The 25,754-nt window shown below is 46.6% G+C and overlaps 1 protein-coding gene across 3 annotated transcripts; it reads right to left on the bottom strand.

The window, feature by feature from the left end:
- Nucleotides 1-784: 784 nt before the first annotated feature.
- Nucleotides 785-23,044, bottom strand: SCAMP5 (secretory carrier membrane protein 5). Of its 3 annotated transcripts, XM_080666844.1 has the most exons (9): nt 22,902-23,029; nt 11,003-11,180; nt 10,458-10,838; nt 9,413-9,454; nt 8,513-8,641; nt 5,447-5,603; nt 4,205-4,306; nt 3,626-3,743; nt 785-3,451 (listed from the first exon to the last, which is right to left on the bottom strand). In XM_080666844.1, exons 4-9 carry the CDS (start codon nt 9,417-9,419, stop codon nt 3,257-3,259), a joined length of 708 nt encoding a protein of 235 aa, XP_080522970.1. In that variant the 5' UTR covers nt 9,420-9,454; nt 10,458-10,838; nt 11,003-11,180; nt 22,902-23,029; the 3' UTR covers nt 785-3,256. The 3 variants fall into 3 exon arrangements, with proteins under 3 accessions (XP_080522970.1, XP_080522969.1, XP_080522968.1); XM_080666843.1 differs by lacking the exon at nt 10,458-10,838 and having other exon boundaries at nt 22,902-23,044; XM_080666842.1 differs by lacking the exons at nt 10,458-10,838; nt 11,003-11,180 and having other exon boundaries at nt 22,902-23,038.
- Between the last annotated feature and the right edge of the window lie 2,710 nt (nt 23,045-25,754).

Here is a 25,754-nt window from a genome sequence, read left to right on the forward strand (position 1 = left end):
TCGTCTAATTGCCAGGCCTCCTCACTCCACACCTCCATCCCACACATAGACACTGCTCATCGTGGGGCATTTAATACTCAATACTTAGCGAGCCTCTTCTTTTTTAAGTGCAAGGGTTACAGAGATAAATCAGACTCATCCCTGCTCTTGAGACAAGCAGGAACACAGGAAATTACAGAATAAGGTCCCCCATGAAGAAGCAGAGGGGCGTAAACACAGAGGCAGGTAAGCCCTCTCAGAGGAGTCACTCGGGGTGAATCCTGAAGGATGAGCAGGTGCATAGACTGCTAAAACAGTTCATATGGTGTGCACGGCATGGCAACAGGAAGGCATCTGGAGCAAACAGGTGAAGGCAACTTTGCCCAGGAGGCTGCTCAGTCAGCTGCCAGTCTCCATCATGAGAGCTGAGTGGGGCCCTCTGTGCTCTTCCCCTGCCCTTACCTGCAGGGACTATCTGGACCAGCCGTGGGCAAACTACGGCCCGCGGGTCAGATCCGGCTGTTATATCTGGTTCTCTTGCTCTCCCCTCCGCTCCTTTACTTTGAATTTATATTAGTTCACACAAACACTCCATCCATGCTTTTGTTCCAGCCCTCCGGTCCAGTTTAAGAACCCATTGTGGCCCTCGAGTCAAAAAGTTTGCCCACCCCTGTCTGAACCAAACTATCCCTCCCCCACTAATCCAGCCTTCTACTTCCTCCTGCGGACCACCCTACCTCCACACCCCAGCCCACAGGTGAGGCTCCACACAAGCCCAGATGAAGACACATGACACAGCAGGATACACAGGGCCAAATGTTCCCATTTATTATGGTTCACTCAGTTACCACAGACACACTGGCTCAAGCAGGTCAACTGCCAGATGGAGAATGGTCTATGTTTCCCAGAAATAAGAATACAAAAACAGGTCACTGGCTGCAAACGTGAGGATTCAAAAAACTGACCTGGGCTTTCCTCCACCCCACCCCACAGACCATCCTGCAGAGATGAATCTGTGCCCAGCCCCCCAGACCATCCTGCAGAGAAGAATCTGTGCCCAGCCCCCACTTCTCATACTAGATCCTTCACCAGAAAAGTGCATAGCTGCCTGGAGATGCAGCATCCGAGGGCCTGGACAAGCTCAGCCACACACAAGTAGCAGGCCTTCCCAAGGGCAGAGTCAGGCATGGTCACATAGGTCTTGGGCCAGGACAAAGGAAAGGCAGGAAGAGAAGGACACTGACTGGAGGTGGTAACCAGCAGTTCCTGGATCCTGGGCTTGCAGCTGGACCACAGGCCTTCTGAAGCTACCACAGAGACTAAGAGAAAGGGAGCCAGAGGTCTGGGCTTGGGGAGAAGACAGGGAAGGATGAACCTAGACGTAGTGTACTACGGGCTGTAACAAATGCTTTTTGGAGAGAAAGTGGTAGAGGAGAGAGCCAATCACACTCTGGCCCAAGCCTAAGAGACCATGAGAAAGAGAACTTCCCAGAGGCCCTGGCTCCGTTATAGGAAAACGAAGTACTTGGAGCTCAAAGCTCAGGATCGTAATTGGAAGCCCAGGTGCTGGGTTCCAAGCTGGAGCCAGTCCACAGTGGCCAAGCAGGGTTTGGTTCTTCAGGCCAAATACCCAGGTAGGAGAAGGGAGAGTGGGAAATGAGCAGCTACTCCTTGAGTGAGAATCCACTCCCCTCCAGGCCTCAGAGAGCTAGGGTCTTTACCAGCAACATTCTCATAATGCTTGGAGTAGAATAGGCCTATGACCCTGAAATCATTGTCCTGGAAGAGAAAGGGTTCTGGCAGGGTGAGGAAGGGCCAAGAACCAAGGCCAGTAGGCAGAAGATAGTAAGTTATCTTGATGTGAAAAAACAAACAAAAGCCAGAGAGGCTCCCTTCCCACCAATACTAACCTGAAATCCCATTCCAGCCATTGAGCCTGCTGAAAAGATTGGCCCTTTGCTTCTTCCTGGGCCCTAAGTTCAAGTGCCCAGAACTGCCGTGACCAAGAGCAAGCTGGCAAGGGGGAGTCATGCAGCCCTCTCAATGGGCCATGCCTGCCCTCTCTTCTGATTTTCCCTCCAGGCCCAGCCCTCTGAGCCTATCCCTTCTACCAGAACCACACAGAACAGCTACTGCTGCCAGGAATCCAATGGTCAGTCACTCAGAGACAATTAGTACCTCCCGGCAGGCTTGAACCAGCCAGACCTCACCCAGGAAACAATAATTATTTACATGTCCTCTACTTCAGCTGTATCTTTGTCTGGACACCACCCAGTTCTTCAGGGAAGGCAGCGTAGGGTGGCAGCATCAGGCCACAGCAGCTTGGGGTTTGGGGAGAGACTTAGGCAGAGGGGCTTGAGGGGTCTCTTGGAAGAGAAGCAGGGGAAGCAGGGTAGGAAAAAGAGGAGCCTGCCTCTACAGGCTTAGCTCTGAGAGTCAGGGAGATGACCCTGCAATGCCATTCCCTGGGAGTCAGGTGTCCAAAGGGCTCTGCATCAGTGTGCCCTCCCACATCAAGGCTAAGGCTCAGCATTCCTATCTGCTTCTTTGATCTGGGAAGGGGCTCAGTCTCAGGAGCAGATACTACTGCGACATTCAGCATTGGGGAAGACAAAGAAAAGCCACATGGGGAAGAGAAAAATCCTGGGCAAGAGAATAGACCACAGGGAATGTGATAGCAGAAAGAGAGGAGGGGAAGGGAACTCAAATTAGGAGCAAGGAAAGATCCCCAGCCTGTCCCATCCTCCTACCCACTACCACCACTACCATGAGTGCTACATAGTATCACTTCCCAATAAGACCAAAAGTGGAAACAGTTTCAACTCATAACCCTAGAGGGGCGGGGCGGGCTCTCGCTGCTATGCCTCCTGTCCCATGAGGGGTTCTTGGGCCAAGGTCAGAGGGAGTAGCCAGATGGAGGGTGGGGGGCTGATTTAGTTCTAAACATACATCTACCACAACAGAAACCTCCACTGCACACTACTTTACATGGGACATGGACACAACTACTACCGCAACATGGGCAGCTCCATGTGCAGCCTATAGCTCTCAGAATGCTCAAGCAAAATCCAAAGGGGCAGGGGATATATATATATATATATATATATATATATATATATATATATATATAAATTTTCTTTTTCTTTGTACAAAGGAAAGGAGAAAAGGGGGAGGAGAAAAGGAAATGGAGAACCCTGCTTGGTCACCACAACAGATTATGTGACTTGAGCCCCATCCCATCATCCCCCAGCCCTGCCTCCCAGTAGGCTTGGCTGGCTCACATCTCATTAGAGTATGTGTAGTTGGGGGTGGCAGAATATTGAGTCTGCGGCTGATTCATGGCACCCTGGGCCGCCCCCATGGCTGCATTCTGGGCTGCTTGCTGCACGTGTGGGTTCTTCCATGCCCCCGTGGTCCACTCCTCCTGAGCTTTGCTGAAACTTCCCCCACTGCCCCGGTAGAATTTATGAACCTGGAGGAGGAGGAGCACAAGGAAGAGTTAATCAAAGATAGTCCCCCCTCCCACCTGTGCTCTGTGCATCAGGAGCAAAGTCCACCAAGCCATTCCAGTTAGTCCCTGAGGAGACTTCTGGGTCATAGCCCCTTTCCAAAGCCACCCCCTCTCACCCTTGAGGTAACCACGTACCATGCTGAGGGCAATGAAGGAAAAGACAGCCACAACTGTGAACATGATGGTGGGAATGAGCATCACCACCGCTGAGCCAACGTTTGTTCCAAAGAAGGAGATGGTGGCAATCCAGCCGCTGTAGGAAGAGGCCAGCTGTGAGGCTACCCAGCATGGTGAGGGGTACCCAGGATCCACCCCACTATACACTAGAGCAAGGGACCGTCTCGTTGTCACATGGAGGGACCATATTATTGGGTGAAAAGGAACCATCTTATTTATACCTCAAGGGCCTATGTCAGTGGTTCAGAAAGAGTCCTCCCCATGGCTCAGGAGATGAACTCCTCAGACATAATGCTTCCTTTCCTTGGGTTCTCCCATGATTTTAGACACTCCTCAGCCCCCAGAAACCACTGAAGGTCTTCTTCTCCTCAAATGCTATGGCTGTGTCTACTCCACTAGCTTGAATCCTGTCATACTTTCCATAATCCATAGTGTCCTCCCAGGCCAGGCAGCTTAGCATATGGAGGTAAGCAAAAGACATAACAAGGTGCCACCTATGCTAACCATGGGTCAGTCCCAGATACCTCAGTCTCTTACCAGATGCCCCAGCCTGGGATGCCCACAGCCTGGATGATGCTGAGGACCAGCTGGGCCATGAAAGTGAAGAAGAATGCCATGAAGCTAAAGGAGCTGTCAGTCCTGCAACAAAGGAGATGGCTCCCATCAGCTGGGCAGAGGGCCAAGGATTCCCTGCCTTCAAGGCCCCCTAGCCCTTCCAAGTTTAAGTGAGTACACAATGGACAGAGGATAGTCAAAAGCCTTAAATGAGAGGCCAAAATGGGACAGTGTTTAACTATGGATTTTTGCAGGATTCCATGTTAGGTCTGTGTGTGCAGCATTACATAGGGAGACATCTCTTCATGAATGGACCACCCACTGGTACATTGGTTTTTGGCCCAACTGGCACAAAAATAGATGGGCCCATTGTGGCAGGAATAAATAACCCATTGTCAAGAGGATGGGCAATTCCATTGGCACCAATACTGCTAGCTCCACTGGTACATGGATGGATGATCCCATATGCTTAGAGACAGAAAGTCCCACTGGTACTAAAATGGACACCCTATTGGCACCAAGACAGTAATTTAATTGGCACACAGTTAGATAGTCTGGTTGGTAAAGACATTTGAGGCACCGGGGATACTACAATGGCACCAAGACAGATGGCCTTGTTGGTACATGGATGAATAGTCCAATTGGCACAAAGATTGAAAATTCTATTTGACACAAAGTAGACACCCATTGGCACCAAGACAGCTAGCCCAACTGATACATGGATGGGTGGTCTCTTTGGTACAGAGTTGGATGACCTCATTAGCACATAAATAGTATCTCTAGAATATGGATGGCTAGTTCTACTGGTACATGGATAGATGGTTCACTTGGCACTAAATCAGCTAGCTCTATGGGTACAGGATGAGCATCTCCACCAAGACAGGTGGCTCCATTGGCAACATTTAACATGCAGCTGCCTGGGGAAGGAAAAACTAAAATAGGCCTGGTCTCTACTCTATGTTGCCCACACCTAAGGGCAGAGTGATGAAGAAAGGAACTAAAAGGAAGGCTCTGACTCCCAGCCCTCTCATCCCAGCCTAGAGCTCCCAGGAAGCCCAAATCTTACCTGGCAGTCTGAGCTGAGGGTGAATGGGGAAAGTAAGTTTGGGAGATGGCAAAACAAACAAACAAACAAACAAAAAAGTGAGAAAATATGTAGAGAAGAGATGGGGAAGGTAAGCAAAGAGGCAGGGTTAGGAGCCGGGGTCAGCACCAACCACTTACTTGAAGGCCTTGTAAATGGGCCGAAACCAGCAGACGTAGGAGCAGGGTGTGAAGAGGATGAGCCAGAGAAAGGCGAGGCCAAAGTTGGTGGCTCCCCCACCTCCAATCAGCCACGCGAGACAGCCCACCAGGTTCACCGCCAGCGTGACGCTGTTCACTGCAGACCCAGGAGCACATGCACACACAGAGACATACACCAGACATGAACACAAACACCAGGCCCATGCAGAGATACATGAGCACCCAGACACAGATACACACATCCATAACTCAAGACATAACAATCAAACCCATGCAAACAGAGAGATACAGACACACAAATACACATGCATACCACATTTATACATATTCACACCCATGACCCACATCAGTGAACACACACACACACACACACATACACACACACACACACACACACACGAGTACAGACTGTAAGAAAGAAGTCTGGGAGCTCAGACCAACCCTCCCCATATCCACTCCTAGGGAATCTGAGAAACCCAGAGAACAAAGAGTCTCCAGAGCAGGAATCCAGAGCTTCAGCCCAGCAAGCCCCATTGAAGGGCTCCAAAGCCTAAGGGTAGTAGAAATGCTCTTTTCCTTTTACGAATGACCTCAGCCCCTGACCCTGCCAGATCCACAGCAATCAACCAAGGCCAAGGCATAGGAAACCCACCTTACATCTTCTCTTGCTAGGTAGGGGCACAAAAAGGGGAAAGTAAAAGGCCTTGTGGAAACATCTATTCAAGCCACTGCATTATCTGCCCTGTGCTTAATGGGGCAGGCAATAGTAGCTGGAATCTCAGTCTTTAATCCATTTTTTAGACAACTATCATGCTACCCACTCAAAGAAGCCTTCCTTCACTACTGCAGCCTTGCTCATCTCCCATCCCTCTGATCTCTCACAGACCTAGGTTGCTCTCATGGTTCCTCAAGTACAAATCCCAGCCCATCAACCAGACTAGAAGCTCCACAAGAGCAATACCCAGGCTCCCCCTCCTCCATGCCCACATAATTTAGCTGAACCACAGAATCACAGTATCAATGAGTCACAGCCAGTCAGGACCTCAAAGACTCCTTCCTCATCTGATGCTGGCACTAACACACACCCAAGTCTTCTGACACAAGGTAATCCCTTCCTGGAACATTAGGCTGGATCCCTTTAAGGCTCCACAAAGACCTGCTGAATGAACAATGGAAGAGGGGCTCAAATGGAGCTTCAAACACCCAGGCATCTACCTACTGGCTTCTGAATAGAGCCCTTAAGCATCTCAAGGGTTATATACATTGCTTTGGGAGCAAAGCATCTGGCAGACACCTAGAGGGGACTTAGGAAGATATTTATAGCCCTTAAATCCAGCTCCTGAATGAGATCTTCTCAGGGACAGAATTCTCAGAGCCCAGGGTCGGGTGAAATGCTCCCCAAGTCTGCTCTGACAACACCGACACTCTGCAGGTACACCCATCTCGGGTCCCTCATAATAAGAATGAACATTTCTTCCTATGCATTCAGCTGCATTTCCTCCTTTCCTGTTTACTGCCCCCAAATTTCCTGGAACCTTGGTGTTCTTACTGATTTTATTTGCTCTTTACATAAACTAGACATTAACCTGTCTTAATATTGGTTTACACCTCTCCTCCCAGTTCCATCTCTCTCTAGCTCAGTTGATCTAGTTGCCTCTTTTGCAATTATTCTAGCAGTTCTTCGGAATTCATATCCATTGACTTGGCTACTTTCTCTCTAGCCATCAACTTTTTTCTATCTCCACTCCTCTCTTTATCTGGCTTAGATGCCATACTTCTCATTTTCTTATTCCCTCCCCTGCCCTGTCATCTGATCACACTCACCCTAGATGAACACAACTCCCATCTGGACCTGAACTGACTGTTACTAGGAAAAAAAGGAGACCCCACCCCAAAGGCCTGATAGGACTATAAATTCATGGCAGTCAATCTCAAATGGACCCATGCCTGGTCAATAAATTTTGAATAGTGTCCCTACCCTGTGTCCACAAACATGCTGTCATTCTAATCCCAGTCTCCTCAAATCTCCTAACCCCACTTCCACATCCTATTTTAATGGACAAATTCTCTTCAAAACATCTACAGGCCTACCCACACCTGCCCCATGCATTCTTTCTCTCATGTTACATGGGGGGGAAATGACCCCATGGCCACCCAAAGGCCAAGCCAGGACTTGAAACTGAGTTTGTCTGTCCCCATATTCTTTCTACCATTCCATGAAGGATCTGTTGCAAAGACAGTATTCTTTCTCACCTTCTTGGCACAATTAATCATCTCCCCACAGGTAAGTAGCTAAGTGCAGGCCTGACTCAAGGCAACATCACTTGTGGCAGACCCTAGTTAAGGTCACCCTGCGATGTCTGGCGTTCCCTGGGACTGGTACCCAGCTTAGGACAGCCAGATTCCTCTCCTTGCACATGCCGAAAAGGTACCTGTGACCCAGCCTGGACACATCTAAGTCTCATCTCCCTAAGATGATACTTTTCCCACCAACCTGCCATAGATAATCAGAAACTAAGGCCTTTAAATACTTGACCTCAAAATCTTAGAACATTAGAAGTTCTAAGAGTCCATACAAAGCTCTATCTACATGGAACCATAGCAAACACTGAGACAACACCCTCTTCTACAAATGAGAAACCTGTTGCTTGGAAAGTGGAGCAACCAGCCCAGCTTGATCTCCAAGGAAGCAAGAAAAATGAGGCTTAAGGGAAGAACCCTCTCCAATCCAGAATCCTGAGGTTCCCTAGAAAACTACTCCAGTGGGAAAGGAAAGGGAGAGCAAGTGACAAAGACCCTTATCCAAATGGTCTGTGAATGGGAGATGGGGGTTGGTGGGAGGAGAGGCCTAGATCTTGGGGTTGAGGAAAACTGAGGCCCAACTGGGGAGTGGGCCCATGAAAGGAGCCTTTTGGGAGTAAGGGGAGGGCAGGGAGTGGAGAATTATTGGCCCATGCAGATGCTGCAAGTGGAGCTAAAAAGATAGCCAGCCTGTGGGTACCCCACCCTAGTGCCCCACCTGGATCCCCCATCCATAGCACTCACACATCCAGAGGTAGTAGAGGCGCTTGGTCATGCTGAGGTGCTGGGGAGGGATGTCTGCCTCAAAGTCTTGGTAGAAACATGGCTTCAGTGGGATGAATTTGGGCAGTGGTGGGAAGTTGTTCACTCTTTCTGTGGGTAAAGCACATCACATGACATCACCTTGAATGTTCTCCTCCCCAACAATCCAATATCATCATGTTTTCCCTGGCCTAGGCTGCCCCGAAGGCCTCTGTGACCACAGGCCACTTTGCTATCCTTACCCAACAATCCATGCTTCCTCCAGGATGTGTGAGGTTCCCAAAGTAACCAAAGGCCTCAACGTAGTATCACTGCCTCTCAGAAGAAAAACAGTAAATGCTGTCCATCAGGGGTTCAGCATTCTCCTCAGCAGGGAGCCAGTTTCAGGCAGAAGTAGGAAGGGTTAGTCTGGAAATGGGGGTTCTAGCCTCAACTCCAATATTCTGCTCTTGAGCCAGTCACCACCCCTCTCCAGATCTCAGTTTATCCAGTGGGATGAGTGAGGGTTGAGCTAAATAGTCCCTAAAATTCCCTGCAGCTCTCGCATTCTGTACCTGAATCTTGGGAAACCAGACAACTCAGAAACCAGAAGGACAAGGTCTCAGAGTAATAGAGAGCAATGGTGACAGAGGGGATAGGACCAGGGCATCAGGATGCTTGATCCCTGTTCCCCAGGGTCAGAGATCTGATAGAGGGCTAGACAGTGTCATGTTCAGGGTCACCGACAGACAGGCCCAAGTGGGGAATCAGGGGACACCTGTGGACAAAAGGACAGAAAGAACCTGACCTCCAAATACTAGGGAAGATAAGGGGACTAGGAAGAGGTCCAACCACCCTATGCTTACTTGAATGTCTTACCCACATGGCCTGCCCTCTCCTTACCTGCCATGATGGCACCAGCTGGCCCAGCCTCTTTGTTCTGAACTAGAAGGAAAGAAAAGCCAGAGAAGGATGAGGATCATGGCCCATCCTAATGAGGTCCTTCTCTCAGCCCCAGCCAGGCTGGATGCTCCCTGGGGCAGGGCCCTGTTCCCACTCTCACAGTGGGATGAACCCAATGGAGGCATCTCCCACCTCACAGAGCAATCATTCCACCTGCTACCTCCTTCCAGGCATTCCTGCCCTTTGCCACATGGCACAAAGTCTAACCACAGAAAAACCCATCCAAGGGTAGGAAAGAAATCTAGAACGGGACCATGCAGGGAAAGGCAAGTGACAGAAAGGGCCTGAGGGTACTAGAGACTTCTGAAAGAGGAAATTCTATTCCTTGACGCTGAACACAGCAGAGCCTTGGCCTCAGTCATAGGCTGAGCTCCTCTTCCTCCTGCCTTTGCCTTTGGTCATTTGTTCACTTATTGGGGATTTATAATCTGCCAGGCACTGGGGAAAAAGCATGAATAAGAAAGATGTAGTCCCTTCCCTTGAATGAAACACTCAATAACCTCTGCAGTAAATAATATAAAAGGGAAGGATGGCTGCTATGAAAACATACACAGCATATATCAAGGTGATCTAACCTGGTCTGGAGAGTCAGAAATTAAATATAATCAGTAAGAGGTGACCTGAAGACCACAGAGGAGTTACTCAGGGCAGGGCAGCCTTCTGGGCAGAGAGGAAAGCTCACAGAGATCCTGATACAGGATCTCTCACTTTTAAACAAGGGAAAGAAGGCCACTGTGGCCAAGGTAGAGTGTAAATGAGGAAACAGCAGGAGTGTGAGGCTGGAGAGATGAGGTGGGCAGGGAGTGATACTTGAGGCCCTTATAAGGGAGCAAGTTTGAAGGGGCCCTGAGATGAATTTGGGAATTGGGGGGAGAGAGGCCATCAAGAAGATTTCCTGCCGGTCCTAGCCAGTTAGGCTCAGTGGATAGAGTGTTGGCCTGAGGACTGAAGGGTCCTGGGTCTGATTTTGGTCAAGGATACATACCTTGGTTGCAGGCTCGAACCCTGGCCCTGGTCTGGGCGTGTGTGGGAGGCAACCAATCGATATGTCTCTCTCACATCGATGTTTCTCTCTGTCTCTCCCCCTTCCTTCCACTCTCTCTAAATACCAATTGAAAAATATCCTCGAGTGAGAATTAACAAAAAACAAAAAGAAGAAGATTTTCTGCCAGCTTCAACACTGGGGGAAGGGGGCCTGTTAACAGAGAGCCCCATGATAGGAGGCAATCCATGAGAAAAGATGCAGGATCCTAGGGAAGACAAATAGCTGCCACTGACTTGCCAAATCCAAGGTGTTGTGAGACCCCCAGATAGGCTTCTTTGTAGGCAATGGGGATATTCCAGTTGGAAGTTTCAGTAGGGGGGCCTGTACTGAGACATACATTAAGTGAGTTAAGGCTAAGGAAGTGAATGAGCAATCAACTCGCTAAAACAGTAATTGGTGGAGCTACATGCACAGTCAAAATCAGAAAATGGTCTATGACCAAGTGCTAAGGCAATGCAACATTTAAAAGTTGGATAGAATCTGACCAGTGTGGCTCAGTGGTTGAGCGTCGACCTATGAAACAGGAGGTCACGGTTCAATTCCCAGTCAGGGCACATGTCCAAGTTGCAAGCTCGATCCCTGGTGTGGGGAGTGCTGAAGGCAGTCTATCAATGATTCTCTCTCATCACTGATGTTTCTCTGTCTCTTCCTCTTCCTCCCTCTCTGAAATCAATAAAAATATATATTTTTTTAAAGTTGGATAGAGATTTCTATAAAGTTTAAAAAAAGACAAAACAAATCTATGGTGTTAGTGCTGGTTACAAAGAGGTGTTGGTTTTGTGAAAATTCATCAAGTATACAATTATGATTTGTGAACTTTCCTATTTGTTATATTTCAATTAAAAGTTTGCTTTTATTTTTTCTGTGAGTGTGTGTGTGTGTGTGTGTGTTTGTTAATTCTCACCAGAGGATATTTTTCCATTGATTTTTTTTTTTTAAATATATTTTATTGATTTTTTACAGAGAGGAAGGTAGAGGGACAGAGAGCTAGAAACATCGATGAGAGAGAAACATCGATCAGCTGCCTCCTGCACACCTCCCACTGGGGATGTGCCCGCAACCAAGGTACGTGCCCTTGACCGGAATCGAACCCGGGACCCTTCAGTCCGCAGGCCGACGCTCTATCCACTGAGCCAAACCGGTCTCGGCTTTTCCATTGATTTTTAGGAAGAGTGGAAGGAGAGTAAAAGACAGAGAAACATCGATGTGAAAGAAGCACATCGATTGGTTGCCTCCTGCAGGAGCCCGAACCCTGACCAGGGCCCAGGCTGGGCAGGAGCCTGAAACCAAGGTATGTGCCCTTGACCAGAATCGAACCTGGGACTCTTTGGTCCACAGGCCGATGCTCTATCCACTGAGCCAAACCAGCTAGGGCTAAAAGTTTGTTTTAAAAAAAGAAAAACCCTCCTAGAGCTCAAGTCATATTTCTCTGGATCCAATGAAAAGTTTGGGCAATTATAATCTTTTGTGGCCCCTTTGTGATGAAATAAAATCCTATATAATAAAAGCCTGCCCTAGCTGGCTTGGCTCAGTGGATAAAGTGTCAGCCTACAGACTGAAGGGTCCCAGGTTCGATTCTGGCCAAGGGCACATGCCTGAGTTGCGGACTCGATCCCCAGTAGGGAGTGTGCAGGAGGCAGCTGACCAATGAATCTCTCTCATCAATGATTCTCTCTCATCATTGATGTTTCTCTCTCTCTACTCCTTTCCTCTCTGAAATCAATAAAGAAATATATTTTAAAAAAATAAAAGTCTAAGGTGGGGGCTTGCCCGGGGTGGGAATGGCTGGGGGGGGGGGGGGGGGGCTCAATTGGGGGAAAAGGAGACATATGTAAAACTTTAGACAATAAATAAAAATAAAATAAAATAAAATAAAGTAAAATAAAATAAAATAAAATAAAATAAAAGCCTAATATGCTAAGTGTCCGGTCATCCAGTTGGCTGTTCAACCAATCAAAGCGTAATATGTTCACTCAACTGCTCGCTATGACATGCACTGATCACCAGGGGGCAGTCGACAGGTTGACCAGTCACTATGACCTGCTCCAGGGGGCAGACGCTCTGACCCGTAGGTTAGCTTGCTGCTGGGGTCTAGCCGATCGGGACTGAGAGAGATGGGCCAGACATGCCCTGGGGCCCTCACGCGGTCCCTCCCAGCTGGCCAACCTCCCACATCTCTCCCCAGCCCTGATCGTGCACCGGTGGGGTCCCTCAGCCTGGCCTGCGCCCTCTCGCAATCTGGGACCCCTTGGGGGATGTTGGAGAGCTGGTTTCAGCCCGATGGAGGAATGACCGGGCACTATGACATGCACTGACCATCAGGGGGCAGACACTCAACACAGGAGCTGCCCCCTGATCAGTGTGCTCCCACAGGTGGAGCGCCACTTAGCCAGAAGCCAGGCTCACGGCTGGCAAGCGCAGTGGCAGTGGCAGGAGCCTCTCCTGCCTCCACAGCAGCACTAAGGATGTCCAACTGATGGCTCCCGGACTGCAGGAGGGTGCAGGTCAGGCTGAGGGACACCCCCCAAGTGCACAAATTTTGTGCACTGGGCCTCTAGTACAGATATAAAAACCCAAAACATCTACCACAAAAGGAAAAAAAAGACAAGCATGATAGGGACCCACATGAAATGATACCCTTACACAGCTGCATTAATTGTAGCATTGTTTGTAAAACCAAAAGGTTAGAAACAATCTACATTATTAAAGGGGACTGATTAAATAAATGGTAGTCATACAATAGACTGCTCTGCAGCTAAGTTTTTAAAAAAATACTGATATGGCCCTAGTCAGTTTGGCTCAGTGGATAAAGCATCAGCCTGCAGACTGAAGGATCCCAGGTTCGATTCCGGTCAAGGGCATATGCCCGGGTTATGGGCTCGATCCCCATTAAGGAGCGTGCAGGAGGCAGCCAATCAATGATTCCCTCTCATCATTGATGTTTCTATATCTCTCTCCCTCTCCCTTCCTCTCTGAAATCAATAAAAATATATTTTAAAAAATTATTTTAAAAAATACTAATATGGAAAGATCTCCACAATTACTAGTCATTTAAAAAATGTGAGATGTTGAACAGTCTATATAATATGCTACCATTCACATTAAATAAAGGAGGGGGGGAGGCCTTGGTCAGGTGGCTCAGTTGGTTAGAGTATCATCCTGTACATCGAAAGGATGAGGGTTCAATTCCCAGTCATGGCACATACCCAGTTGCGGGTTCGATCCCTGGGGCGCGTATAGGAGACAATCAATCAATGTTTCGCTTTCACATCAATGTTTCTCTCTCTCTCTCTCTAACCAATAAACATGTCCTCGTGGGAGGGTAAATAATTTTTTAAGAAAGAAAAAAACAAAATACAGACAAGTATAAATAGTATGCCACCTTTTATGTAAGAAATAAAGAGAAAGAAGAAAATGCATATTAATTAGCTTATTTTTGCAAAAGAAACATGGGAACAATAAACCAGAAACAAATGACACGGTAACCTACATGATGGAAGGGCTGGGAGGAGTCATGAAACTTCTCTAGGTAAAGATTTTTACATACTTTTGTACATATAATATCTTACATATTCAAAAACTTACACCAGAAATAAACCCTAAAGTTGAAATAAACAAAAACAAATGAAGTTGACATAACCATGGAAAAAAGAATTAGCCAAGTAACTTGTCACAGTACTCTGTGTTCTCTCAGAGAGATATATCTCAAGGGCAAAAATCACTGGAAAAATATCTTCTATATTAACAGGTTTTCTGTTACTGTTGGTACCGATGTGGTGATTCTGAAACTTTGTCATGTGTACTATAGGAGAAAGCTATGAGTAAGTGTGTGTTAATGGGAACCTGGGTTTTCACTGTTAGAGTATGAAGACAGAATATAGAATGTGGGAAGGTAAAAAAGATCCCTGTGATGTTGGATTTGAATTGGAGGTATCAGCATGACTTAAAAAATATCTATGGCTGGTCCCAAACCAAGACAAATACAAGGTTAGCCTAGAACATCTTGTAGTGCCAGAAATGAGTTATTCAACGAATGGAGGCATGTAAAAATGACACCAGTCTGAAGAGGCTACCACCAGCTAAATTTGGGACCATTAAGAGTATCAAAAGTAATAATAACAATAATATAACATACTGAATTTTAAAAAATAATTTATGAATCCAAAGTGACACTCTTATTTTTAAGAGAGGGGAAAAGGAAAAAAGAAAGCTCTTCTTTGCAGAAGAATGCTAGCTATGAATGTAAAAGAATTAAAAGACTCTCCCAATCACTAAGGAAATAGCTGATCAGGCAAGGATCATCAATAGATGCTAAACCTTTCACTGGGTGAAAGATTGTTCGCAGAAAGAGAGTCACAGAGTCTCAAAGTACTAGGCCAGAGATGACTGAATTACAAAAGGAAACAGGCACTTATCCTGTGAAGAAAGCTAGAGAAGCCACCTTAACCAGATGATCAAACTAAACCTCACCAATAATGAGACAAATGGACACTATGGCCTCCCAATGTGATGCAGGGAGACTGCACAGCATCACCTGTGTAGTATTCAGGCCCCAAAATGTTTAACCTGAATCTAATCATGAGGAACAATCAGACAAACCCAAGTTGTGAAGCATTCTAAAACCTACACTGACCCGGACTATTAAAAAATGCCAACATCTGAAAATAAAAAAATAATTTTTAAGAGATAAGGGATTGTCTAAACCAGTGGTCGGCAAACTCATTAGTCAACAGAGCCAAATATCAACAGTACAATGACTGAAATTTCTTTTGAGAGCCAAATTTTTTAAACTTAAACTTCTTCTAACACCACTTCTTCAAAATAGACTCGCCCAGGCCGTGGTATTTGTGGAAGAGCCACACTCAAGGGGCCAAAGAGCCTCATGTGGCTCATGAGCCACAGTTTGCTGACCACCGGTCTAAACTAATGGAGACTAAAAGTATATAGCAATGGAAACCAATGTGTAAACCTTAAGGGAAATACTATAAAGAACATCACTGAGGAAAAAAAAAATCAATGGAGTAACAAAGGAAACTTGAATATAGACTCTAAACTAGATAATATTGTGCCTATGTTACATTTCTAGGGTGGATAATAGTATCAAGGTTGTAGGACATGCCCTGTTCTTAGGAAAGATGTGCTCAAGTGTTTAGGGGAAAAGTATCATGATGTTACTTCAAATAGTTCATAAAAGAAGAAATGATAAAGAGATAGATATAGACAGAATCACAGCAAATGTAGCACATGTTCACAACTGCTGAATCTGGGTGAAACTATATACAGTAAAAAGTGCCCCTTTGTGGCCTTTCACCTGGGTATACGGTAACTGCACAATACAACGATTCACATTTAATATTATTATTTCAGTAGGAGTCCTCTTTCATCTAATGTAATTGAGACCAAAAGTTGGTCAATTAAACAAAAAGTAAGAAGTCTCATTTAAAATATGTATTTGGCCCTAGCTGGTTTGGTTCAGTGGATAGAGCATCGGCCTGCGGACCAAAGGGTCCCAGGTTTGATTCTGGGCACGCACCTGTCCAGTCGTCCCATTATGACGTCCTGACCTAATTTGCATATTACCTCTTTATATATTAAGATCATTGTGTTATTTTCCATATGAATAACTGTAAACCTACTTTTGCCCCACCATGTATGTATTTGGTAATATATACCCAAAGAATCTCTAGTAGGATATCAAGGCGGGAAAATGTGGCTCCCTGGGGGGACAGAGAAACTAAATAGATGTAGAGCAAGTGGGGAAAAAGAATTGTTACTATGTATCTTTAGACTATCTACCCCAAGACACCATGGATTTTAAGAGACAGTGTTAATTTTATTTACACACACAAAAAGAAATACTGCCAAATTACAATTTTAAAATGCCAAAATTTTTAAGACACAGACATTAAAATGTTTTCTGAAATATCAAAATGTTCATTTTAGTACTGATGAAATTTGGGACATCTTTTCAAATTATGAATCATGTGAGTGTATTTATTATCTGTTTGAAAAAATAATGGAAAAAAGTCAGACAAAAGAGGATGACCTGGCAAAGAATGAGAGGAAGCAACTGATGAGGTAGAAGAGAGTGGAGTCTCCAAAGTCAGTAGACAGTGAACAAATACGACAGTAGGAAAAGGGCTGGGCTGAAAAATGTTCATTATCAGTAACATCAAATCATCTGTGATCCCGGAAAGAATTGTTTTGGAAGGATGGGGATGGGAGTGGCAGCCAAATTAGATCTACAGCTGAACAGGTAAGCAGGTGTAGACAGCTCTTTGAAAAAGGCTGCCTATGCCTAGGAAGAGAATAGAGAGAGATAAGGCACTAGCTAGGTGGGATATAGGGTCCAGGAAGAGATATGGCTGATGGTTGTTTAAGATGGAAATAAATAAGCTAGAGATGTGAAGGGTCCAGGAAAAAAGTTGCAATTACAATAGACAGAAGTTAACCCTTTAAAGAGGAGAAGCATAGGACGCAGTGCAAGGAGGTAAGACAAGCCTCAATCCTAAAAGGTAGGAAGGAGAGCACGATGCAAGCAGACGCAGGCCGGCTTAAGGCCTTGGAAAGAAGAGTGAGAGTCCCATGTATCTGCTTCAACTTTTTCTGTAATATTGGAGACATATTGGAGTTGAGAGGAGAAGTCAGAGTAGAGGATCCAGCTTAGTTCATGAGCAATTACAACACAGCCTGAGAAGTGCTCTGGGAGAGCAAGTACAAAAAGCTATAGGAACACAGCAGAGCACCTCCCTGATTTATCCTGGAGGAACCAGGGAAGGCTTCATACAGGTGAATCCTGAAGGATGAGTAAGAGATGGCTAGGGAAAAAGAGAATCAGGAAAACAGGTGTGAAGACCAGGAGAACAACAGCCTGGTATATTCAAGGAACAGAAAGAAGTAGAGCCAAGAAGTGGAAGGGACAGAAAGGCAAAAATAGGGTTGATAAGTGGGAGGGGCCGGGGTCGTCAAGGCCTTGAAGGCCATGGGCAGGATTTGAGCTTTATTCTCAGAGTCCTGTCAGCCACTGAAAAATTCTATTCTTCTTTTAAAAAATATAGCCTTAGCCCGGCCTGTGTTGCTCAGTGGTTGAGCACTGAATCATGCACCAAGAGGTCGCTGGTTTGATTCCAGGTCAAGGCACATGCCGCAGGCTTGAGCTCCAATAGGGGGCATGCAGGAGGCAGCCAATTGATGATTCTCTCTCATAATTGATGTTTCTATCTCTCTTCCTCTCCCTTCCTCTATGAAATCACTTAAAGTATATTTTTAAAAAGATTTTTTTTAACATATTTTATTGATATTTTACAGAGAGGAAGGGAGAGGGATAGAGAGCTAGAAACATCGATGAGAGAGAAACATCGATCAGCTGCCTCCTGCACACCTCCCACTGGGGATGTGCCCGCAACCAAGGTACATGCCCTTAACCGGAATCGAACCCGGGACCCTCCAGTCCGCAGGCCGACGCTCTATCCACTGAGCCAAACCGGTTTCGGCTATTTTTAAAAAGGTTTTAAGTTATTTGTTTTCTTAATATATTTTATTGATATTTTACAGAGAGGAAGGGAGAGGGATAGAGAGTTAGAAACATCGATGAGAGAGAAACATCGATCAGCTGCCTCCTGCACACCTCCTACTGGAGATGTGCCCGCAACCAAGGTACATGCCCTTGACCGGAATCGAACCTGGGACCTTTCAGTCCGCAGGCTGACGCTCTATCCACTGAGCCAAACCGGTTTCGGCAAGTTATTTGTTTTCTTTACTTTTTATCTTTCTTTTCTAATATTGCTACAATGGTCATATATCATTTTTGTAATAAGACAAAGCCACTGGTTTAAAACAGCAGCAACTAGTGGAGAACATAGGGTTAGAAAGGTTTTTCCAGATAGGAGATGAGCTTATTTATAAGCTGGTACAGTTAGAAGGGAAAATAGCTGATGAACATTAGTTTCTCAGGAGACAGAGGGCCAGCTTCCATAGCACAGAATAGGCATATTAGACTAGGATCCTTCCTTCTGCTGAGATTCAAGAAGTGGAGAAACATGGGTATGGTTCCATTTCTCCCACAAACCCCCAATCAGCCTTTCCATAAATAAAGGGTTTGGGGAGAGTAGCCCAGTTTGGAATACTCCTCCCATGAAATGGAACTAGGAGTTGTTGGGAAGAGGGAAAGGATTTCTTTCTTTTTTTTTTTAATAATCACAAAATTTTTATTTACTTTTTTGCAATAATCATAAAATCATGCTGACCTAACATTTCATCATTTATTTATTATTTCTCATCTGATGTATTCTTATTTATCTGTTACATTTTGATGTTCATTTGTTATTAATTAGCTCCACTATGTCCTCCTCAGCCAAAGGTGCTATGTCTTTCATTTAGTTAATATGATATAGTTTCATAGGCCAAACAGTATGTGTAATGCGTGTGGTAAGAATAGAATAACTGTTCACTATTGTTAGGGAGCATGATCTTTGAGGATGTCTGGAAATCAGATCTTCCTTCAAAATTTGACAAATCATGAGTTAACTAATTGACAAATAATTTGAACTAAAGTGAAGTACTAACTAAATTTAAGTAACATGGAAACCCTGTGTATTTGGCAAAGTTTGTCTATGCTATGACTAAGTTATATGTAGCTATTTAATTTGTTAATGTTTGGCCATACCATTGGTCAACATTTGGGCTTAAATTTCAGGCCCCTGACACTCTAAACACTCAGTGAGTGTTCTCCATCTTGCCTCCCAACCCCTACTTACATCACTAAAGAAATACCTTTATCTTTCATCTAGCATTCTTCTCTCTACCTTCCTCCTTTCTCTCAAGAGTCTCCAGTGATGAGGGAGAGGATTTCTAAAAAATGGTGGAGGGACAGCTGAGGCTGGAGGTCCTCCATGGAAGTGGAACCAAACTGCTCTGGTATGTGAATTGGGACTTCTGCTGCTGGGTTGGGACACGCAGGCAAAGTGGCACGTTAGTTGAGGGCATGGGCCAAAGAATGGTTAAACCCCTGGACTCTGGAATCCAGATAAGACACAGAAGGTGTGATGCTCATCGTATAGAAAAAATGGAGGTATCAGAGAATGAGAGGTCTCTTTAGGGTCCCAAAGTAGGTAAAGTAAAAGTTGGAATGTGGTCAGAGCATACTGGAATTTAGGATTTCAGAGGTAGTCACATGCCAATAATGACCACACTCAGGAGTACCTGGTAGAAAGGGCAGCAGGAAGAGGCATCACCTGCCATGAGACAATGGGATGTGGAGTGGGAGACTTGTCCAGCACTGAAGTCCTCCAAAAAAAAACACAAAAAACAAGGCAGAGAGATAAGGAGATAACTGGGTAATAACTGGATTCTAGGAGGCTTAGAGGAGGAGAATCTAATCCTGGCTCCAGCCGTACCTCTGTCCCTCGTCCCAGGCTGTCTTCCAAAGGTGTGCCCATGGTTACAGAGAAGTCAGTGTAGCAAAGTATGGATCACACAGAGTGGGATAAGCCAGAGCTCATGGCCAGAGCACAGGGCAAGTCTGCTTCTTTTGTATATGAAGGTTAGCCCAGAAAGAACTTGGGCTTGGGAGGGAGGGCTACAGGAGGCTATGGTCACAAGAATGGAAGGCTCCAGGCTTCTCTGCTGTTATTTCAGAGTGTGAGTGTGAGTGTGTGTGAGTGTGTGTGTGTGTGTGTGTGTGTGTGTGTGAGTGAGAGAGATAGAGAGATAGATAGAGAGAGAGAGAGAGAGAGAGAGAGAGAGAGAATGACAGAGAGACAGACAGAGAGACAGGAACAGAGAGAGAAATGAGTGGCCTCAGCAAACCAAATTTCTTGACTACAAAATGGGAAAAGTAGCAATTCTGTTCCTCAAATTGTTTTTGGTGATGGTTGAGGGTGATATATACACACACACACACACTCACTCACACTCACACTTCAGTGTATTCTCCAAAGATACAGACCTAAGGAAGAACCACCTTAGTTATCAACAAGATAGCAAAAGAACCTGAGAAAAAAATAAGATAGCAAATACTACCTGAATTTTGTTTTAAAAGCCCAGATTATAATTTATTCCATTTCTTACTGTGAAGCTGGGAGGATAGAAGATCTCACAGTGGAGAGATTGAGGCCCATGGCAAAGAGAAGAGACTCAAGCCTGGACTCAGATTAGGGCCAGAGACCTGGGGCTGGTTCCAGGGCTGCCTCCTGCCCAGCCCTCCCTCCTCCCCAGCAAGAGCCCCTCATCCTTGGCAAAGAAATGGTAATTTTCTTCCTGCCTGCCTAGAGCCCAAGATGGAAGTTTTCCCTTCTTGTTCAACCTCTGGTCCCCTTATCCCACCCCCAACTCTGAAGTCCAGAACTATGAATCATGCTGAGAAAGTAACACTCTCCTGGCATTGCTATCACTATCCTATGATGACTCTTTAGTAGCCCCTACTGATCCTGTGCCTAGCATTCAAGGCCTGTGTCAATCAGCTACAAACCTGTCCCACTACCCTTTGCTTCTCTACCACAGGCTGACCTGCTTCCCACACAACCCAGCTTCATTCACGAGATCATGTCTATCTACCCCTCTGCTTCCGGTGCCCCTAAATAAGAGTTCTGTCAGCTCCTCTAAGTCCTACTATTTTCTCATCCTACCTCTCCTGGGAAACCTTTCAGATATCCCTGCTATACATCCTACTGCTTAAATTCTGAACCAGTTATTGGCCACCAAGCGGTCACTCATTCTCATCCAATCTCTTCCTCAGTCTCTCATGGATGGGGTTTCCAGGAGGGACCCAACACAGAGCACTGTCAATCTGTGTTCCTGCTTAAGACTTGGATACCCTCCCAAAGGGTGGGAGAGGAGCAACTGATGCCCTGCCCCAACCATGCTAAGCCCACAGCTTCTGTCAACCCTGCTGTCCCACACCTCCAGGAAACCTTCAGAGACTCCAGGCTATCAGCAGGGAAGGAAGTTCAGCCCCTAAATGAAATGTTGTGAGGAGGAGCAGGGAGAGGGAGGTAGAAAGAGGAGAAAAAGGAAAGAGAGAAGAACTGGGAAGGAGGCTCTAAATTAGAGCAAGCAGCTTCCTTAAGAGAGGTCAGTACTTAATCCTATTATTTCATCCCCAAAGAAAGGTGCTGGCAAAAAGAGCCCAGAGAGAGGAATGAACTTGTTCAGACATGGCTAGCCAGCCAGGGACTCCATAGGCTTGTATACCTAAGAAGACCCTCTTTCTGTGGCCCATTCACCAGAGAGACTCCTCTCTCAGCTTTGAAGACTGACTTCAGGTTCACCAAACCCAGATCAAATCTCAACTAACAAGTCCTGTATAGCACCCAGAAAATCATTTCTACCAGTAAAGCCCCTGAAAGAACCATCTCCCTCTTTCAAAGCCCTGACCCTCAGAGGTAGAACCAGCAGCTGCAAAATTCTTTAGACTCCCCCACCCCAAGGGCTCACAGGCAGGCTCCTCAACAGCTGTGCTTAATTCCCATCTCTATGCCTTTGCCCATACCATTCCCCAGGAATGCCTTCCCTTCCCATCCAAATTTTACCTCCTCCAGGAGGTCTCTTATTCGCTGGCTCTTGCTTCTCTTTCTCCTTGTGTCCACCGTAAGGTCTGTCTGGCCCTCCCTAAACTCCCCATCTGGGAGCTGGGGCAATTCTCAGTCTCTACTTGGTTCCTCTAACTCCCAGACCAAGAGCTCCCCAAGGCAGGGGAATACCTCATCCTTATCCTCGTGACCGACTCCAGCCAGCGTTGGAATTAGCTACATGCGGCACACCCAACACACCACCTCAGCCCTGGGGGACCCTAGGCTCAAGCCACTGCACCCCTTTCCCCTTCCCCCGCAAAACCCTGAGGCGGCTGAGACCAGCAGTCCAAAGGTCTGTTGCCCTGGGAGGCGGGGGTGGGGTGGAGGTGGGGGAGTAGCAACCTGGGTCCACCAGCAGGCGCGCCTCTAGTGAGGAAGGACGCAAAGGATTCCAGTTACCCCGCCTCCAGTCGCCCCCATCCCCTATGGAGTGCACCATCCCCAGGAAAGAGGACACCAGTTTCCAGAAAACTGAGGGGGTCCGAGGGGGAGAATGGAGGGCCCAAGGCCCAGTCAGGCTCCAGAATCCAGAGGTCTGACGTCACCCAAGAATGCGGGTTTCCTCTAAGCCTAGAGTCTAAGGGAGCTAGGGATAGGGATGGTGGGAGCTGGAAGGCCTGGGAGAATCCGGGGCTCCAAGCAGGAAAGGTGACCTCGACTCTCCACCTCTCCAGCATCTCGGCCAGCCTCCTGCATCCAAAGGTGAAGCGTAGTGGGTACAAAGTGGAGAAGGGGTGACCCCCCACCCCCACCCCTCGCCCTGCGCCCAGCTTCCCTGCAAAGCCCTTCTCCGAGCCTTCAGGCCCGGACTCACCCGCAGCTGGCTCTCGGAGGCCGAAAGGCCGCGGCGCTGCCCAGAGCTTTCGCTGCACCCGGCGATGCGGCGCCAAGCCCGCCTCAAGGCGCTCGGGGTCTGGGAGCGGGGAGCGCGCGCCGCCCCTGACCGCAGCAGCTCTCGCGAGACTCCCGCTCTATTTCTAAGGCCTTTCTCCCTGCTCTCGCGAGAAAGAAGTCCAGGACGCCTCCGCACTTTCCCGGAGCTATCCGAGGTCCTACGTGGAGGAAGAAACCCAGGGATGGGAGCCTGGTACCAACAGCCAGAGCTTCAGCCTCTAAGTATGTAAACTGGGGAATAACCCCCACGCCGGTCCCAGAGGCCTCTGGGATTTACCAGAAAGGAGGAGTGAGAAAGTTTTGTGAACAGGAGAACATGGTGACTGATGAAGGTCCTTCAGATCCACATCCCAGAGCGACAGCAAGGGGATGGAGGACAGAAGATCAGAGATGAGACATGAAGAGAGAGAGACATAAGCACACGAGACACAGAAAGGCAAGAGAGGAGAGCCGTGAAGATAGAGATACAGAAACTTGGAGAGAAAAAAGACATGGAAAGAGAGAAAGGAAAGAGAACATGATGAAATGAGAAAAAGATAATAGAAACAAAGCTGGCCTGTGTCGCTCAGTGGTTAGACTGTCGGCCCACTCACCGAAGAGTCGTGGGTTCGATTCCTGATGGAGGCAACCAGTGGATGTGTCTCTCTGACATCGATGTTTTCTCTCTCTCCTTCTCTTCCTCTCTCCCTCCCTCCCTCCCTATCCTCCTCCTTTCCTCTCTTCCACTCTCTCTGAAAAGCATGGAAAAAAATATCCTCAGGTGAGGATTAAATTAACCAAAAAAAAAATTATTTTTTAAGAAATAGGGACAGGCAAAGCTACACAAAGGGATAGAAAGAGAGAAGCTTAGAAAGAGAAAGAAAAAAAGAAAGAAAGAGACTGTGATATGCAAAGATGAACACCTAAAAAGAATAAAGACCAGCCTTGGGAGTATGGCCAGTGCACCAGAAGGTCATGGGTTTGATTCCCAGTCTGGGCACATACCCAGGTTGTGGGTTCAATACCTGGTTAGGGCATCTGCAAGAGGCAACTGATTGATGTTTCTCTCTCTTTCCCTTCCTCCCCCCACCTCTCTAAAATAAATTTTTATAAAAGAATAAAGACCAGGAGGGTAAATCTTTAAAAACCCAGAACTTACCCTGGCAGTGTGGTTCAGCGGTTGAGCATCAACCCAGGAACCAAGAAGTCACCGATTTGATTCCTAATCAGGGCACATGCCTGAGTTGCAGGCACCAACCCCAATAGGGATTGTGCAGGAGGCAGCCAATTGATAATTCTTTCTCATCATTGATCTTTCTCTCTTTCCCTCCCTCTCTCTCTCTAAAAATTAATAAAGACATATTTTTAAAAGATAATTAAAGAAAAATAAAAACCCAGAACTAATGATGGTTGAGAGATACCCACTTGGAGCAATGGAACTGGGAGTAAAAGGCAGGCTTTTATTGTGAGTGGTGCTTACAATGTAAACCTCCTGTGGGATTTCTTCAGTCAGGGCCATCCTCTGTCCTGCCAGCCAATGGCTTCTGCCCTCCACAGTGCCATCTGCCCACACCACCCCCAGGCCTGGAAGGGAGCCTCAGTGGGTGGGAGACACTGCAGGGATTCTTTGCCCAGAATAAGGGCCCATTGTCTGGCTCCAGGCTGTTGGGAGTGGGGCAGGACCTCACTCACACAGCTGGGGTAGAAAGGGGGCAGGAGTAAAAAAATAAAAATAAAAAAGCAGACAAGAACTAGAGAGGGAGATGGAAGAGAAGGGAGGGAACTGCCTCAGGGGTTGTAGAAGGTTGAGAGGCAAGTATAATTTAGCCTCCAAGCCAATCATGGGGGAAGAGTCACGGGCTATGGGCAGGACAATGGGGTTCTGCTATTGATCCTGTCCCTGGTTCACCTGCATGGTCACTGCTCTCTATCCTTGTTATAATACAAGCTTTAGCCTGTTTACAGAGCTATAGGGAGGGCCCAATGAAATTATGATTGGGAACCTGAAGAGGTTATCAAGCATGGTTTTTACAGGAGAGATGTTTGGAGTCCAAGTGGGCCTCAAGAAAGAAAAGTTCACATGAGCCTTCAGAAGACGAGCCTGAGGACTATAGTGAAGCCTTCTCAACTGTGGTAAGTGTCACATAGGCTCACATGCCTCCACCAAAGCATGTCTTATGACTAATGCATGGGTAATAGAAATGTCTGGGATCCACATAGAATTTACAGGACATATCTTGTGGCTCATGCAGGTTCTACAGTAAATGTTTGTGTTCCCATCTGATGACCACAGATGACTTTTCTTCAATCAGGAGAATCAGAAGGGACACCTACTTGGTTAACAACAGAGGCAGGAAAAGTGCCTAAGTCTAAAGTCAGAAGTCCATCTTTGCCCCAGGGTATTGCACCTTCAGAATTTGGGTAAATGGAAGGGAACAATAATTTAATAATGACAATTATTTAAACAAACTTTTATTCAACAGGCATTTTCTGTCACCTACTATGAGAAACAACATAGTGCAGTTGTTAAGAACATGGACCTAGAAGGCAGACTGCCTGACCCTTCCCAGCTAGGTGAGGTACTCATCCTTATTGAATCTTAGATTTTCCGCATATGTAAAATAAGGATGATGATAGTAGTACCTTTGTCTTAGAGATCCTGTGAGGATGAAATGAATTAACACATGTAGAGATGTGCAACCCATAGGACAATGCCTGGGCCACAATAAGTACAAGTTCAGAGATTCCAAGATGGCAGCAGATTAAGTGAAAGCTACATTGACTTTCTCCCAGG

Source organism: Plecotus auritus (assembly GCF_963455305.1).
Source record: "Plecotus auritus genome assembly, chromosome: 1".
Taxonomy (NCBI): domain Eukaryota; kingdom Metazoa; phylum Chordata; class Mammalia; order Chiroptera; family Vespertilionidae; genus Plecotus; species Plecotus auritus.